This window comes from Egretta garzetta, unplaced genomic scaffold (assembly GCF_000687185.1).
Source record: "Egretta garzetta isolate BGI_Z169 unplaced genomic scaffold, ASM68718v1 scaffold415, whole genome shotgun sequence".
NCBI classification, from domain to species: Eukaryota; Metazoa; Chordata; class Aves; order Pelecaniformes; family Ardeidae; genus Egretta; species Egretta garzetta.
The window spans coordinates 1,937,406-1,953,485 of record NW_009259686.1 but is presented as its reverse complement, the minus strand read 5'-3'; the positions used below and the strand labels follow the sequence as shown (position 1 = coordinate 1,953,485).

Here is a 16,080-nt window from a genome sequence, read left to right as displayed (position 1 = left end):
CACACCATCAAACTCACTTGCAATAAATGATGAAAATTCCATGAACTAAAAAAGGAAAGCTGCTCTTGTTGGTAGCCAGACTAAAAAAAATAAATCTATTACTTATAGATCTAATGCTAAAAAAATTGATAAAATTCACTCTCAGAGGTAAGTGACCCATAAGGACTTCAGGTTGCAGTTCTAGCTGCCTACAAACAAGACCTCCCAATAATTTCCAGCTGAAACCAGACAGGATCCCTTTCTCTCTGTCACCAAGACATTCCCCAACAGACTTCAGGAAGAGTTACATGTTGGGTGGACATCCCATGAGTTTCCCTCATGTTACATTAATACTATTCTGAGTCTGAAAGCATGCATCTTTAGCCCAAGCTTATTGTCAGCTTCCCAACTGCCATATTCCCACCTGTCATGAATACCTGATGAGCCAAGGACAACAGCCCCACACATTTGTCTCTGCTTCTTTAAGCATAAATCTGATAGCAGAAATTTCTACTAATGAGATTAAAGTGTTTTTGTAAAAATATAACATTCGTATTCTAGATAACTAACCTGGGAGCGCTTCCCAAATCAAAGCAGGCCTGTCACACTTGAACAAAAATCTAGCCCTCCGGGAGAACACACCAAGACCACCAGGACAAGCAATGCTTTTCCCAAAGCAAGTGAGGACCCCTGGGTTTTTATTTTCAGTATCAGGAATCAGATATAGACTTTGAGGGAGGATTAGTTACACCGTTCTGTTCTGCAACAGCTCACGTAGGGCTGAAACAGCACCACAGGACTTCCCTGGACTGCTTAGGATCCATAATAGGCAAATTCTTACTCTTATTCTTGCACAGCTCCACATATTGACATCCCTACAAATGCCTGGTATCCCCATTTTAACCAAAGTTGTTTCTAATCATTTGCTCCAAAACAGAAGCTGTCACCACTCACACTACCAAATGACAGGCAGGACATGCAAGACGCCAGAGCCACCGCAGCCAGTGACCTCTCAGGGAAACCAGCAACCTTCCTCTAGCTGCTGTCTGCCAAGCAGCAGTCCGCCTCATGCTTTGGGAATCGTTTCAGCTTGTCATGTTTCTGTATTCATTTTCAGAATCAGGCAGGATCCCAAATGTTTGGCCTTGGTTTTCAGTAACCGCAAAGTCTGAACAAGCCTGTTCTTAGCCGCCAGTGCTGCAAAAAGCTGCATGAAAAAAGTTTTGTGAACTTTTACAGAAAAGGAAGAATGTCACAAAAGCCCCGGCCCATGCAATTTTTAGGTAAGACTTTGCCATAGTCACTGGGTGCACATTATCTGTACCTGTTAGCGCTTGCGGAAGGTTTCAAAAGACATTTTCCACTTCTATTGCTGCTGGAGTGGTGCCAGCTGACAGCTTTCATACCCATGGGAAGTGGCTAAAGCAAGGCCGGTCTGAACTTGACTACATCGCAGGAGCTCTTAATAATAACATCACTTCTAGAGGACTTTGCTGTTAGAGACTATGCTGACTCCCCAAAGCATCTATGTTAGAAATATTCCACTTTATGAAAGGATGTCCACGATTAATAGGCCTCTACTGACACTCATGACTCAACATCTGAGTTACGGTAGCTTTCTTAAGAAAGATGGAAGTGGTTCAGTACACAGCAACTTAAAGCAACAGCATGGGCAAGGTAACCACAAAGGCAAGAGCAAATTAAAAAATGGTGCTGCCAGAAATTTCAAATTCTCTAAAATTGTATGTTTCTCAGCAAAAGTAACAAACTATAACTTTATAACTATAACTTTCTGAGTTAAAGTACAGGTATCTTAGGTTCTGTGAAGGCTACTCCTGAAGCTGGACTAGCAAGTTAGACTCTTCAGCCTGGAAAAAAGCACTCAGGGATACGGCAGAAAACTACAAAGGCCTTGACGGCAGATCAAATGCATAGGGATCAGCTGCTTGCTGCCTCTTCCAATACCAGGGATCATAGGCAAGGTAGGTAGAGCCAGGCTCAAAAAAACCCTCACAACAAATCAATGCAATGGGTAATAGGCCTGTGCAGCAATTTTCCAGGGGAGAATACTAAAGATGTCTACAAAAGCTCAAGGAGAAACTGGACAAGTACGTGCAAGAGAGATTCATAATAGGCTACCAATTACACAAACCAAAATCCAAAGCTCAGGAAATCCTCTGAACTAGGAACAGTCAGGGGATGGGAAGAGGAGTAATCAAACTTTTCTTTATCCTCACTAGGCATCTTCTTATTGCAGCTGTAGAAGGCAGCTGGGCTAGATGACCCTTTGATCTGAACAGCCACTCTCACATATTCAAGTGAGGAGACATGGAATTACCTCTTCTCCTTCAAATGGGAAGAGATACCCTTCTCTCCACTAAGAGGAGAGAGGTTTCCCTTCCACAAGTGTGGATGTTCATTTCAGTCAAAATAAGACAGATAAACAATGGTCACTTTACTTTCCATGTGTCTCCACTTCGGAATTCTGTCCTTGCAACCCTGCTCTACTTTGCAGAGTTAACAAACGCATCTTAAAAGCATATTAAATTTCATCTTAAGAGCTATTGCATGAGTTTTCATCTTCACAGCTCCCACCAGAGTTCTTTTTCAGAACCAGACTGCTCTTATACTTAGGAATCTTCTGATTTCCATCCTGATCACAGGTAGCTTTTTCCCATCTGTTCTTGTGCCAACAATTGTTTTGAGCTAAGCTCCAAGCGATCTGACATGTTCACAATAACGGATCAATGGTCTACTACAATGAAGGAAAGCAAAAGGTCAGACCTGCATCACAAAACACCTATTTAATTTTGTACCTAAAATTCCAAGTTACTCCAAATCCCGGAGAACAGGGTCAAAACATATACACACGCTTCAGATTCTGCATTAGCCTGCTAATGTTACGTGAAAATGCAAAAGGATTCTTCTTAAAACAGTCCCTCAGACTGGAAAGAATAAAAAAAATAAGTGCAGACCTGTAAATGATTTTATAGGTATATGACATACAATTATGCAAGTCATTTATGCAATAGGTGTAACAATAAAGGGAAAATAAATTAAGATAGTAATAAAGTATAAAAAACTTACTTCCCAATGTTTTCAGGTAGTGCTTGCAGAGAGATGTCATTTACTGAAAGACACGTTAGATTCTGTAACTCAGGAAAGCTTTCAGGCAACCTATGGAGATATTAATTCAAATCAAGGACTTCCAGCAGAATTATTCACATTCGTGTAATACATACTGGAAAAGAGAACATGTAGTAGAAAACAGGATTCTATTTAGCAAATACACACAAAAGGAGGCATGTCCAGACTCCAGTGTGACTCTCAGAAAATTCAAAGGATCACAGTAAGGAAAATAAAAAACACCCATGACTCAGTGACTTTAAAGTTCCTTCTATGTCGAAGAACAGGTAATATCCCTGTCTCCTAGCCCATCTTCCCTGCCCCCAGTTTGCAACTTTAAAATGTTACAGGGCTTGAGAACATTTTAAGCATTTTAAAAAATTTTTAAAATCAAGCATATTAAGAAAACATTTTTACTATTATTTTCCTAGATGGTAAAATAATTAAACGAATTTTTTTTTTTTATTCAGGCTTCAGTTACATACATGCTTACAGCACGGCCATTTCGTATTAGCTACTAGGCTGCTCAGTTGCTGCTTTTTGAAGAAACAGTCTGCTCACTATGAGGACAACATTCCGCTGTTACAGCATTTCACATTTACTGGTTCATTAACACAACAGCGTGTAATCCCTCCCTTCTTACACTATAAAATGCAGCCATACGCAAAACATTCCCAAAGTTCCCAAAGCCTTTAGGTCCATCACCCGGTCAGTCTTCTGCAAGGCTTGCCTTCCCCTCCCCTCACGCGGGCAGATTCCTGTACCACTCACTGCTCGCCGGCAGCCGTGTTGCACCAAGCAGCTCAATTTGCAGTTGCACAGGAGACAGGATGGAGTAAAAGGGACAATGAGGTAGAGGAGGAGAAGCCCCTGGCCCAGCCATCCAACTTCTGCTCAACCCCCAGAGCATGCAACATAAGCTCCAGCTGTAGCATTTGGTTTAGTTCCTGCTCTCCCCATCGCCCAGCTCAAGGCACATGGTATGACCTGCAGGCAACCAGCCAAAAGGAGATGCATGCCTACAGGCAAGTACAACTGTCCATGATGGGGAACGGGAAAAGGACAAATTACAGCAGGGGGGGGCAGGGAGGGCTTTTCATGTACTCAACTCCATACTGCGCTGTTTGTCATTTTCTGGACCTTATTAAGAGAACACGCTCAATATCTCCAAAATGTGAGCTCCTCTTTAACTATTCATTACCATTTAGGCTCCAACAGGTTTAAGACTGGAGTTAAATGGTCTGATTATCTTTTGGTCAGCCCTGAAGTGGACAGGTAGTTGAACTAGACAATCACTCTAGGTCCCTTCCAACTGGAACTATTCTATTCTATCCTATCTACAGCATGCAGTGGACTTCCAGTCTAACCTACAATAAATGTGCCTGCTTTTTATTAATATAAACCTGAACTCATCTGAAAACAGCTGGAAAAATGGCCTGCCAGCCACTTTTAATGCTGCAGGTTCATCAATCGTTAAGTTTGACAATGAGGCAACATACTGTATTAGTGGTAGGACATTGATTGGGAAGATCTCCAACTGGCTTTTAAGCTTAGAGGAAATAAGGACAAGAATCAGTGGCTAAAAGTTCCAGGATATCACATAGAAAAGGACATCACTCCTAGACTTTCCCACTCTGCCTGGGCCAATTAGTACCAAAACTTACATGCTGTTATATAGGTAAAACTGAAATTCTGGATCTCATCACAGAAAATACCTGGCAACCGTGTGTAAATAGCTTATGGTATCTGTGTTTTCTAACTTAGTAAACTGCTTGGAGTGATGTTTTCCAGGACAGGCATGTACTTCAGAGCCACTTTATCAAGAATTTTTAAAATTCCCTTAAACTGTCAACAAAGAGTTATGAGATCTGTTTCAACCCCATTAAAAAGCCTTTCAACTCTTCCGTTAATTCCACTCAGCTGTAGCTGTGCATTACAACTACTGTTTAAGGAAACACATTACTTGGGCCCCAGGCCTTATTCAGCACACAAAATGGAGAAGGATAACTAGCACACTACTACAGACAATTTTGATTTCAATACCACGAGATGTAGCTCTGAGCTTTAGGTACTGCACACTGATGCCTGGGAAAAAGCTGTTCAGTGACCCTCACCACTTGCCTATCTAAACATCAGTTCAGCCTCAGTTTGCTTTCCTGGATTTTTGTGGTATTATCATCCTCACTATATAAATGGGCTACAGAGGCACAGGCATTAAGGCCACAAGTGTCCCTTTAATGCTCAGAGATGTGACTTTCCAGAGAACTTAGGACGCACTATGGGCGATATTCAAAGTGCACTTCTGAAGAATCTCAGCTGCACACGTGGGATAAGCCGTCTTGCAAAACCACGGAGCGGCTTAAGATATTACAGACACTCTCCTGTTTGTTGGCCCTCCTGCACCCCAGCCAGCCAGCTAATCCTGCAGGTATTCCTAGCCCATCTCAGAGCAAAGCAAAGCAGGTCTTGGAGCAGCCACTGTGAATACTCTGGCTTATGAGACTTGCTCAGCACCACTAAAGGAGCTCTGTGGCACCAGTTGGTTTAGGAAACAGTTCTCCAAAGAGTATTCAAAGGCTTTAACTAGCAGATCACCTCTTCCTTGCTATCTCCTGCCTCATTTCACTAGATAAATTCCAAATTCATCCGAATGGAACAGAGAAACGTAAACAGAACTCCTCTTCCATACCAAAAGTGTGCGTAACCCCCAGACCCCAGCTCATCGGAACTCAGACCGGCAGCAGCCATAGCAGCCACTGACATATGCCATGCATTTTTGCCACGTGTTACTGCATGTCACTGTGTCCCAATCGATGGGAGGGTGATGAAACACTAGTCCAAGCTTTAATCATTAGTAAAAGCCATTATCTGCAGCGGCTGATCTAAAGTCTATTCCAAATCGTCAGGCACCTGGGTTTGTGCCAAAGCATTCGTGCTAACCATTGCCTTATCTCTCCCAAACATGGGCATGGTTTTCCTTTGCATTTAAGAAGAGGAATGAAAATTACTTAAGAGACAATCAGATTTACATTTTTCCTGGTTGGCTAACAAATTTCATCCCCTCCCAGGAAAGATGCACATCACTTTTTGAATCTGAACTTTTGCTGCAGTCCCTGCCAGAGACAGACACTGTTGGCAAGATTTCATAGAGATCCTAGATCACCATTTTTAAGGGCTTATTTAAAATTGTAATTGTTACAGCAAGACTGTAATTCTGGTATGGCAAGTACTAAGAGGAAGGTGGAAGTTACCTAGTCAGTGGATTCCCACTGAAATCTGCTACCTGTAGTGCTCTGCAGAATGAGATGCTTTCTGGTATTTCAGGAATATCTGCAGAAGAAAAAAAAAGGAAAAAGAAATTGTCAACAACTGTGCTGCATCTACACTGACATTATTGCCTCATTACATTCAGTAACTTGCTACTGCAAGGAGTTATCTTGATATCTTTCAAGACATTTCAACATGCAAGACTGCTTCACATCCAAGTACACGGCTATCGCGGCAGAGTCATTTTGTGCTTTTTCACATCCCATTTCCCCCTCCTGCTCCACCCTCATCTTCCTGATCCTAGCCTACTCACCTGTCCTTGGACTAATCTTTATCAGCCTCTGCCCATCAAAAAAGCAGACTCTCCATGTGCTAGGACTGTCCTAAAGAACCAATTAAAATCCAAACCTCTTGTAATTTGATCAGTACACACCCAGTCTGTGCTGGCAGAGAGTATGTGGGGAGGGAAAACAAGGGAAGGAAGAAGACAACCTGCCATTCTCTCTGCCTGTAACATACATTCATGGGAGCAGAACCAGCCTCCCTCACACTGAAGCCCGATAATATTAAAATATTATTCAGATTGACAGGTCCCAAATAAGTGCTAGTGCATTATTTCAGATTGGAAGAAAGTAATCAGAGATATTTGTATGTGAAAACAGATATTTTTTTCAAGTATCTTCAACATAACACGGTTACCTACTGAAGTTAGGCATGCCACCTTAAAAATAAAATTCTGGGCCTCTTACATCAAGCTGTATTTCCACGAATAGGCTGTGGGTGCTCGGTGGAAGTCCTTGTTTACACCGAGATCCAGCAAAAATGAAACAAACATATCTGGTTTCCTTGTTTAATAACTTAGATTTTTATGATTCATTTTGAAAAGAATTCAAAAAGAAAAAAGGCAAATCTTGATGTAAAAAATAAGACTTCTGCTTCCAAGTTTTTTCCTATTTCCATTTTTTCTACAGATCATTACATCTACTCCATCTCCTCTTCCTGCTGTTCTCATCACAAAGAATACTTTGGGAAATGTCTTCATAGATTTCCCTCATGCATGGCACCACTGACCTCAGCAGCCAGCAGTGATCTAAATATGTTGAAAAATATTTGGAAATTAGGTCTCTCCCTACCAAGCTGAGTAACTCAGAATTGACTACCTATGTATTCCATTCAGCTCTTCTCCCTGAAAGCAGTGCAATGGAGGGAGGAGAGGAGGAGGGAAGAGAGTACCTGCTCATCAGGTTCATCTCTTGCCAGGTAATCTGAGCAAACGCATCTATTTTTTAATGATTCCCACCTCAGAACTGAACCCAGAGCCAGCAAGAACATCTTCCAAACCCACAGGTCACCAGTTGTGAACGATCAACAAAAGGGTGGTAAAGGAGCATCTCCTGGGAACCTTCTTCTGCTTCCTACATGAGTGGGAAGGACTGGAGGGAAGGAGAGAGATGAGCCTCCCCAAATGGGTTTCATTCCATCCCAAGAGGTGCTTCCTCTTGGAATGGAAGCAAATCACTCTTGCCTCGCGAATCCCAGTGCTCCCAGTACACTCATCAGGCACAGCTTTGAAAACAGACAGGGCAGATGGAGAAACGGTTCCTAACGATTACAAGTAGCTCTGGAGTGGTCTAATCACTAACCCCAGAAACACACCGCACATTCGGCAAATACATTCACTGTTACTAAATATCAAAATAATGAACAAGGGGTGAATACCCGCCACATGAGGCATCAAGCCTCCAAGCTGTGTTTCCACAATGCCAAACGAAGCCACCTCGGGTGAGGTCTGCATGGAGCAGCGCACGCAGCACCTGCAGTTCCCTCAGTAGACTTGATGAAGGAGAATAAACTACTTTTAAATCTACACAAGCCCTGAGGCCTGTCAACAGCAGTAGTTGTCCCATAACATGGAATAGGCGACTTTAGAGACCAAGTCCTACCAGGGATGTTTTATATGTTCTTGCTCACCCACTCCTTCATAACAGCTTTGGTATTTGGGGAGAAACAGTTCATCTTCCCCAGAAACCCAACAGCAATGATCTACATTCAGAGCGAAACGGTAGGCGAGGCCTTTGAGGTTAGGCGGGACAGGTCGCACAGCGTCACCGAGTCAGGATTAAGCGAGTGAGCTGCCCTGTGGCAGCTTGCCCCACAGAAAGACCAGGCCGCGTGGTGGGATGTCAGCCTGAGGCAAAGGCCAGAGGGGCACGGGGGCTGCCATTTGGGACCCTGCGCAGGGGGCATCTGGCCGGAGAGCAACCAAGCCTTGTGGCCAGGCTCTTCAAACCTCTTCCTGGGCTCCATCTCATTCACAAGCCCAAATCCAGCACAACACAGGCCAGTGATGCAGCCAGCAACAAGATCTGCCGCAAAGACCTTCGGAAGCAGCCATGAAGCTACTGCAGGAGCCCACAAGGCTCCCGAATTTTAAATTGGGGACATTTGAACCAGCCTGTTTCAAAGTGTCACATCTGTAAACGTCTCAGCTGGAGTCAAAACCTCACACTTTATTCCTCTCATATGGTAGGGACAAACAGTGGCATTTGAGTAACAACACAAAAAACAAAAGTATCATTATATCATTAAGGTTGCTTCATTAAAAAATGACCTTAAAGTGATAAATTCTCCAATTCAACACAAGTACTTAAAAACATTTCCCTGTCACTAACACTCCAGAAAGTAAAAGCACTGACAAAAGCAGGGACATCGCTCTGTCTTGCAAAAACAGATGGCAAATTACTACTTTTTTTTTTGTATTAAACATTCACGTAGAAGCATTCATTTTTGAAAGGGTGTTCTAAGAAATACAAAGAGTACACAGAAAAGGAAACCTTCCCTTTCCCTATACAGAAATATACATAAAATCAAACCAAAATGAAAATCAAAACTGCATTTACAGACAGCAAAGCTGATGGTTTTACCCATTCCAACCCTCTATGACTGAGTGCTGCCTGTAGAAAACTGAATTTGTGCTACAGGATTATTGAAGACGGAGCTCCTACATGCACTCAATAGATGTTGTTACTTCTACCTTGCGTTACAGCAATGACAAACGCTGATACCAAGCCCTGCTAACCAGCAGCAAGCAAAGAAGCGTGTCATCCGCCATCTAGTCCTCATACCATCCTTCCCTAGATAACTAGCTGGAGAAGTCCTGAAAGGGACGTCACTATTTCAAAGCTTCTGAGGGATCAGAATAACTCATTTCTTTGCAACCCAGCCAGTGTCCACAACTTTTATAAATGCATATATGTGAGTGCACACACCCCTTTCATATACAGATACACACTTGCTGTGTGCATGAGTCATTCTCCCAGATAAAAAACAAAGCGCCCCACAAAAATCATAGCTTAAGTAGAACTATCCTAATTTGTTTGGAAAAAAATTTTAAATATATATATATACATATATACACACACATATAAAAATGTAACATATAAAGCAGAAGATAAACTTAAATCCTCAATCACAAAATTTCTGAAAGTAATCATGCAACTGATTTCATAGAATCATAGAATCATAGAATCGCTTTGGTTGGAAAAGACCTTTAAGATCATCGAGTCCAACCTTTAACCTAACCCTGCCATCCCACCACTAAACCATGTCCCTAAGACACCATGTCCCTCCACCAATGTGTAGTTTCATTGCCACACTGCAAATAATTTCTCTTCTACTTCTGTATGGCAGACTACAAAAACCAGAAAATAGGCTTTCCCAGCAAAACTATTTTGATAAGCTTTTTCTGTTACAAGTCTTGGGGATTATCTGTAAAAGCCAACAAGTATCTGAGGCAAGTAAAAATTACTCCAAGATACTACTTGAAGTAAGACAGTACAGGCACTGCTTCTAGTTTGGACACCTTTACAAATTACAAAAATCTGTTCTGAAAATGAAATGTGCTTTCCCAGCCTTGATATTCCAGACTATGAAGTCAACTACATGAGCAAAAATCTTCAATAAGGAACAGCAACAGGCATAGGGAAAAGAAGGGAAATTGCATTTCTATGCTAAGCTTTTTTTTTTTTTTTGCACGTAAAATGCATTTTCCTCCCCACATTGATGCTTTTTCTGTATCTGCTTCATTTTTCTCCTCCACCTAACCAGACAAGGGACAGACAAAAACTCAGTGCAACTCTTTGAACTGAGGATCATTACACATTTACTAAGTTCAACAAGGTTGAAATATAATGCATTTCAATTGCAAAGCGTCTTAAAAAGATTTCTGAGGCAAAACACAACCAAATTATGAGCAGATACTTTATCACTACATCTGAAGACAACTGTAACATTGTGTTGAATAAATGAACCCAGAGGAGAAAAGGCAAGGAGCATTTTAGTATATGACAAAAAAACCCTGGAGTGATTATTATAGCAAAGATGATGGTCCCTAATAGGAGCATTGACATAATCAACTGAAATGCAACAGAGGATATTAAAATGTATCAAGAAGTCCTTCTGTCTCTTGATGTATTAAGCAGCTTTCACCATTACTGTTGACTACTTGATTTCATTACAGACATCAACACGTACATCTCTGCCCACATCAGCAGCGCTAAGGTTGGATGCTTTTCTTGCCACTGCTGGATAACCAGCTCAAATCCTACTTAAATTTCTCAGATTCTTCTAATGCTACACACTATGCAAATGCTCTACATTTACACGATGCCCCAGATGTTCTGGCATACAGATTGTGCAGCATTGCTAATAATAAAGCTGTAAACCAAGCATAAGCCCTGTGACGTGTGACAACACAGATACACTGGCAGCAAAAAGAAGTCGTGCCAGCAGGAGTGGATGAAAATCAAGCTTGGCAGTCATATATAAGAGGGCATACTTCCCCTCCCTCCCCCCCTTCAAAATACCTCTTCTTCAGATGTTTATTGTTCTAGTTTGCACAAGAATTTGATAACGATCTAGCAAGTCCTGTACAAGTGACTTAAGAGGTGAGTTTGACACTAGGGAATTCTGTACTGTCTGAATGAGAAAATTACCTCTAAAATTCCTTTTGTTTGGTGCTAATCTATTTTTTGTTGAAGATTTTTACAACAGCGAGATCTCTCAATCCCCATTCCCCCACTCTCCTTTTTCTGATGGCTGGCAGGGCAGGGGAGAAGACAGCCTTCGTTTTAAACTGATAAAACCTTTTGTATGGCACATTTTTACAGCATTGTATATCAAGTTCGAAGAACTGACAATGTTTTTTGTCTATCCGAAGGCCACACAGCCAACATCCTTTACACATTCTGCGCTGTGCTTGAGGAGGGCTGGAGCTGGTGCACCCCATACGTCCCAGCAAAAGTCAACTGAAGAGTCCTGATCTAGACAGTCACAGCAGAAGGCCCACCACCAGGTATGTACAACACAGACAAAACACCTTAACCACTTCGTAATAATCAATTAATTGATGTATTAAGCAGTTGATTAGTTTATATCAAACATATATCCAGGAAGCCCATTCCAGACTCAAAGACTGTGAATTCATGCAGCATTACCCCTCAGGAGAGAGAGAACCAGAGGCGAACCAGATCTCATCCATCCAATTCAATACTCAGAAGAATTTTCCCTCTGCCTCTTCTCATATACATAATATACAATATATACTACCACGTATCACACACACACAGAGGGGGGAAAAAAAAAGGTCCAATAAAGCATTAAGCACTGCAGTGCCTGAGTGATTTAGGTTCTCTTCCCACTTCCACGGAGGTTCCTCTGTGCCACCCACTGCAGAGGGGTCTCCAAGTCCCTTGGGAAAGCTTTCCCACCCTGCTCTCTACCACTTCCACCTTCCCAACACGGGAGGAGGAAACCGCCCGCTTAGTCAAACATCATGAAAGAAGGAATTTGTGGTGCAAATGTTTGTTTGCCTTTACGAAGGGCTCTTCAGCTGCAAAGCCCAGCTGAGCAGGCTGTTGTCTCTCACAGAGGTCCCCACCACTGCATGTCTCACCACCTTCCCAATGCAGCCAAGTGCCACTCCCAGAGGTTGGATAGAGGAAGTTCATATACCCTCTCCCTCCCTTTCCACATTGAAATCATGACATACACAATGATCTGACAGGCTTCTTTTTTTTCTAGAAACCGGAAGGTTTTGTTACTAGCCCCGAAGGCTGCAGTAATCAACCTCTTTAGGTAAATGTTACAATTTCTGGGGCACAATGTGACAAGGAGTCATGCGGTTCTTGAAAACTCTATTGAGATTAAGTGGCCCTTGTACAGGTTGTCACATTTTCCTCTTCAAGCTCTGAGGCTGAGGATATACAAAATACAAGACATACGGCTCTTTTAAGACCCGTCTATTACAACTTCAAGGATAACTCACAAACAGGTTCAGGTTGGGTTTTCTCAACTAAATCCCTTACTGTATAATTAACAAGGAACTGAAGCAAGGTATGCATCTCATGCCTCCTCCTCATTGCTTCCGGACGTGTCCCTTTTCCAAGCAAGGAGAGGAGCAGGGGAAAAAACCCTCACAAAATTGCCTTACATGGTTACATAGATATTATTTCAATTTACTTGAAAGAAAACTGTGCGGGAACACAGAAAAATGGTGGGTTTTGAACAGATAGCATGTGGTATATCAACAGACTTGTCCTTCTCAGCTGCAGGAAGAAGCAGTAACAGAGGACCAGGAGCTGTAAATTGGAAATGGGAGGAATAAGGATGGGGGGGCTCAAAAGTTCAGACCACAGGGAAACAGCAGCTCCAGGTGAATTCAGTGGAAGAGCCCGAGTCCAGCAAGGAATTTAGGTCCTCCACCTTCTCACCAATACATGCCAATGAAGAGTTAAACAAGGCGAGGAGACATTTTTATGAGGATTTCCATCTTGGACCTTGAGGCTAGCAGGAATTAAATACTTTCAGTCTGAGAAGCAAGAGAAGAAAAAGTAGTAAAACCTATTCTATAGAATACTATTCTACCTGTGAAGCTGTGGATGACAGAAAGTGTATTAAGCTTTTTAACAGCCACGTTACAGATGTATTGGATTAATTCTTCAGTAACTTCATAGTCATGGCATCTAACTTTCTTAACAAATAAGAAACCAAAACCCAAGCAACTCTGTGGATACAAGAACTAACAATGCCTGTTTGCAGTTTGCCGTTTTATGACCTCTAATATAGATTAACCAGAAAATGAAGTATTTATTTTATGTCACTCCCATATGGATTGTCTGATATTTAACGCTTTAGATGATACTTTGGCAGGCCAAAGGTTTCTGTCACCAACTTGTCCTGCTGCTTTCAATAAAAAAACCAAAACAAACCAAACAAAAACCCCCCACTAAAATACCCAAAAAAACCAAACAAAAGCAACCCCCCAAAAACCCAAACAAAAAAACCTTTCAAAATCCATAGCCCTCTCTTAAATTTGGATGAAGCCAGACACTGTTGCTAGATGTGCACGCAAGTACATTAGCAAAGTTTCCTCAGAAAAACAGTTAAATCTGGCAGAATGTACCATGATGGAAAAATCCACTTTTCTGTAATCCATTTAAAAATAACACCTTCTAAACATCTCTAATTAGATTATTCCATCATGAGATTTCACTTATCTTCTCTTTCCCGATCAGTCAGCACTTGCTGTTCCTTCCTTCCCCTCCCTGAGGGGCCTTGCACAGTGATGAGGTCCAGTCTTTCCTCTCCCACCTTACTTCTCCTGCTGCATATAAAGCTCACCTCCTCCTCCAACTTACCAAATCAAATTAATTTCAGTGACACAGATTCACAAATTCCAACTTTTACATCGCTTCTTCAAAGCAAGCAAGAATTTCTAACATGCCTGCAGGATTCTGCAGCGCTCCAGAATCTAAAAGCACTTTGCAGTACATGTTTCTTTCTTCCCCAGTACTCTGCTTTGTATGTCGACCCCTAAACTTCATAAGAAAGACATGACAATGTTTTTTAAGCACAGGTTTTAAACTAACCTCAAGGAAGGGATGGGAGAGAATACAAAGAAAATACATGTCGCTAGAAATCAGATGGGTCAAAAAAAACATAGAAAAGAAACCCAACCAACCACCCAACACAACTGCTAGCAAGCAAGCAAGCAACCATCTGAAAGAATGAAAAATTCTGTTATCTCCAAGTCTGCAATAAGGGAATTCTGCTTTCAGTAGCACAAAAAAATAACCAAAAAAAACAAACCAACAACAAAAATCCTCAAAACAAGCAAACAAACAAACAAAAAAAAAACAAACCAAAACAAAAACCAGTCACTGGCCTGACCCAGGCCAAAGCTTAAGATCATCTCCAGCAGTGCTCTACCACCATACAAACCACAGTAGCCTCTGGTGGGATGTCCCACGGCTTTCAGGTGTTCCCAACCAGGGCTGCAGTGAGTGCATTCACAGGATGTCTTCTTGTACCAGGTAAGACATGTCCATGCAGGAGCAGGAGAGCACTTCTTGTTTTGTCCATAAGCGCTCACCTGGACACAAAGGAGTTCTGAAGGCAAACACACAACATCCAGCAGTTGCATATTTTAACAAAAAGATGTGTTTGCCAGCCATACGGCCTCGGCCTCACAGCACAGCTTGCTCAGTGGACAAGAAGGAAGAAAAAAAAAAAAAAGTAGTCAGCAAGAAAGCATCAATTCACATTGATTTCTCAGCATTCTGGGGTTTACTATTTACCACCAGCCCTGTGCCAGCACATTCATGTCGGAGCAGCTGGTGGCAGGCAGAGAAGAGGAGGATTTCAGGGAGGAGGTTTCTGCTCCGATGCTGTGGAAGTGCAGCAGGGGTGGACAGCCAGAGCAGAGGTGAGAGCACAGGGCAGAAGGCAGGAGCTGTTCGGTGAGAGACCGGAGCCCATGCAGGGCTGCAGGACATGATCAGAGCATCAGAGTGCTCCTGTCTAATTAGCTTATGTCCTCACTGTAAAATAGCTGGGTCACCAGACGAGGTGAATTGAAATAAGTGCTTGAGCCTTTCCTCTGTCAGTATTTGTAGTTTGAAAACGCTGCTTTATTATCCTGCTTTCGGTGGGGGAGAATAAAAGGGGGACACTGACCCACTTTGTGGGCAGAAGGGAGGTAATCCTACAGTATGGGTGACAGGTATGTCTTTGAGAGCAAACTGCTGAATTAAAAGGGAAAGCCATCGGTGTGGATGCACGACACAAACAAGGGAGCTGAAGCCCCAGAGAGCAAAGCGAAGATTATAGACCGCTCTGCGGTGGCACAGACTGATGCTCTGCAGCTCAGCTGCCGCATGCTCACCCAGCTTTCTAAGGAAGCTTTAATTGACTGATTAAATAAAATGTACCTGTGTTGTGGTTGAACCCCAGCTGACAACTAAGCACCACCCAGCCGCTTGCTCACTCCCCCCTGGTAGGATGGGAGAGAGAATAAGAGCAAAAGTGAGAAGACTCATGGGTTGAGATAAAGACTTTAATAGGGAAAGCAAAAGCCACGCACTCAATCAAAGCAAAACAAGGAATTCGTTCCTACTTCCCATGGGCAGGCAGGTGCTCAGCCATCTCCAGGAAAGCAGGGCTCCATCATGTGTAACAGTGGCTTGGGAAGACAAATGCCATCGCTCTGAATGCCCACCCCCTCCATCTTCTTCCCCCAGCTTTAGATGCTGAGCATGACACCATATGGTGTGGGATATCCCTTTGGTCAGTTGGGGTCAGCTGTCCCAGCTGTGGCCCCCCACAGCTTCTTGTGCACCCCCAGCCCACTTGCTGGTGGGGTGGGGGGAA

At 42.6% G+C, this 16,080-nt stretch overlaps 1 protein-coding gene across 1 annotated transcript in view; it reads right to left on the bottom strand.

The window, feature by feature from the left end:
• The window catches only part of LRRC1 (leucine rich repeat containing 1), a 73,717-nt gene that overhangs the window by 35,177 nt on the left and 22,460 nt on the right, over positions 1-16,080 (bottom strand). Inside the window, exons 3-4 of the mRNA XM_009638789.2 lie at positions 6,357-6,435; positions 3,067-3,156 (exon numbers count right to left, since the gene is read on the bottom strand). Coding sequence (XP_009637084.1) covers positions 3,067-3,156; positions 6,357-6,435 — 169 coding nt within the window. The remainder of the gene's footprint in view (positions 1-3,066; positions 3,157-6,356; positions 6,436-16,080) is intronic.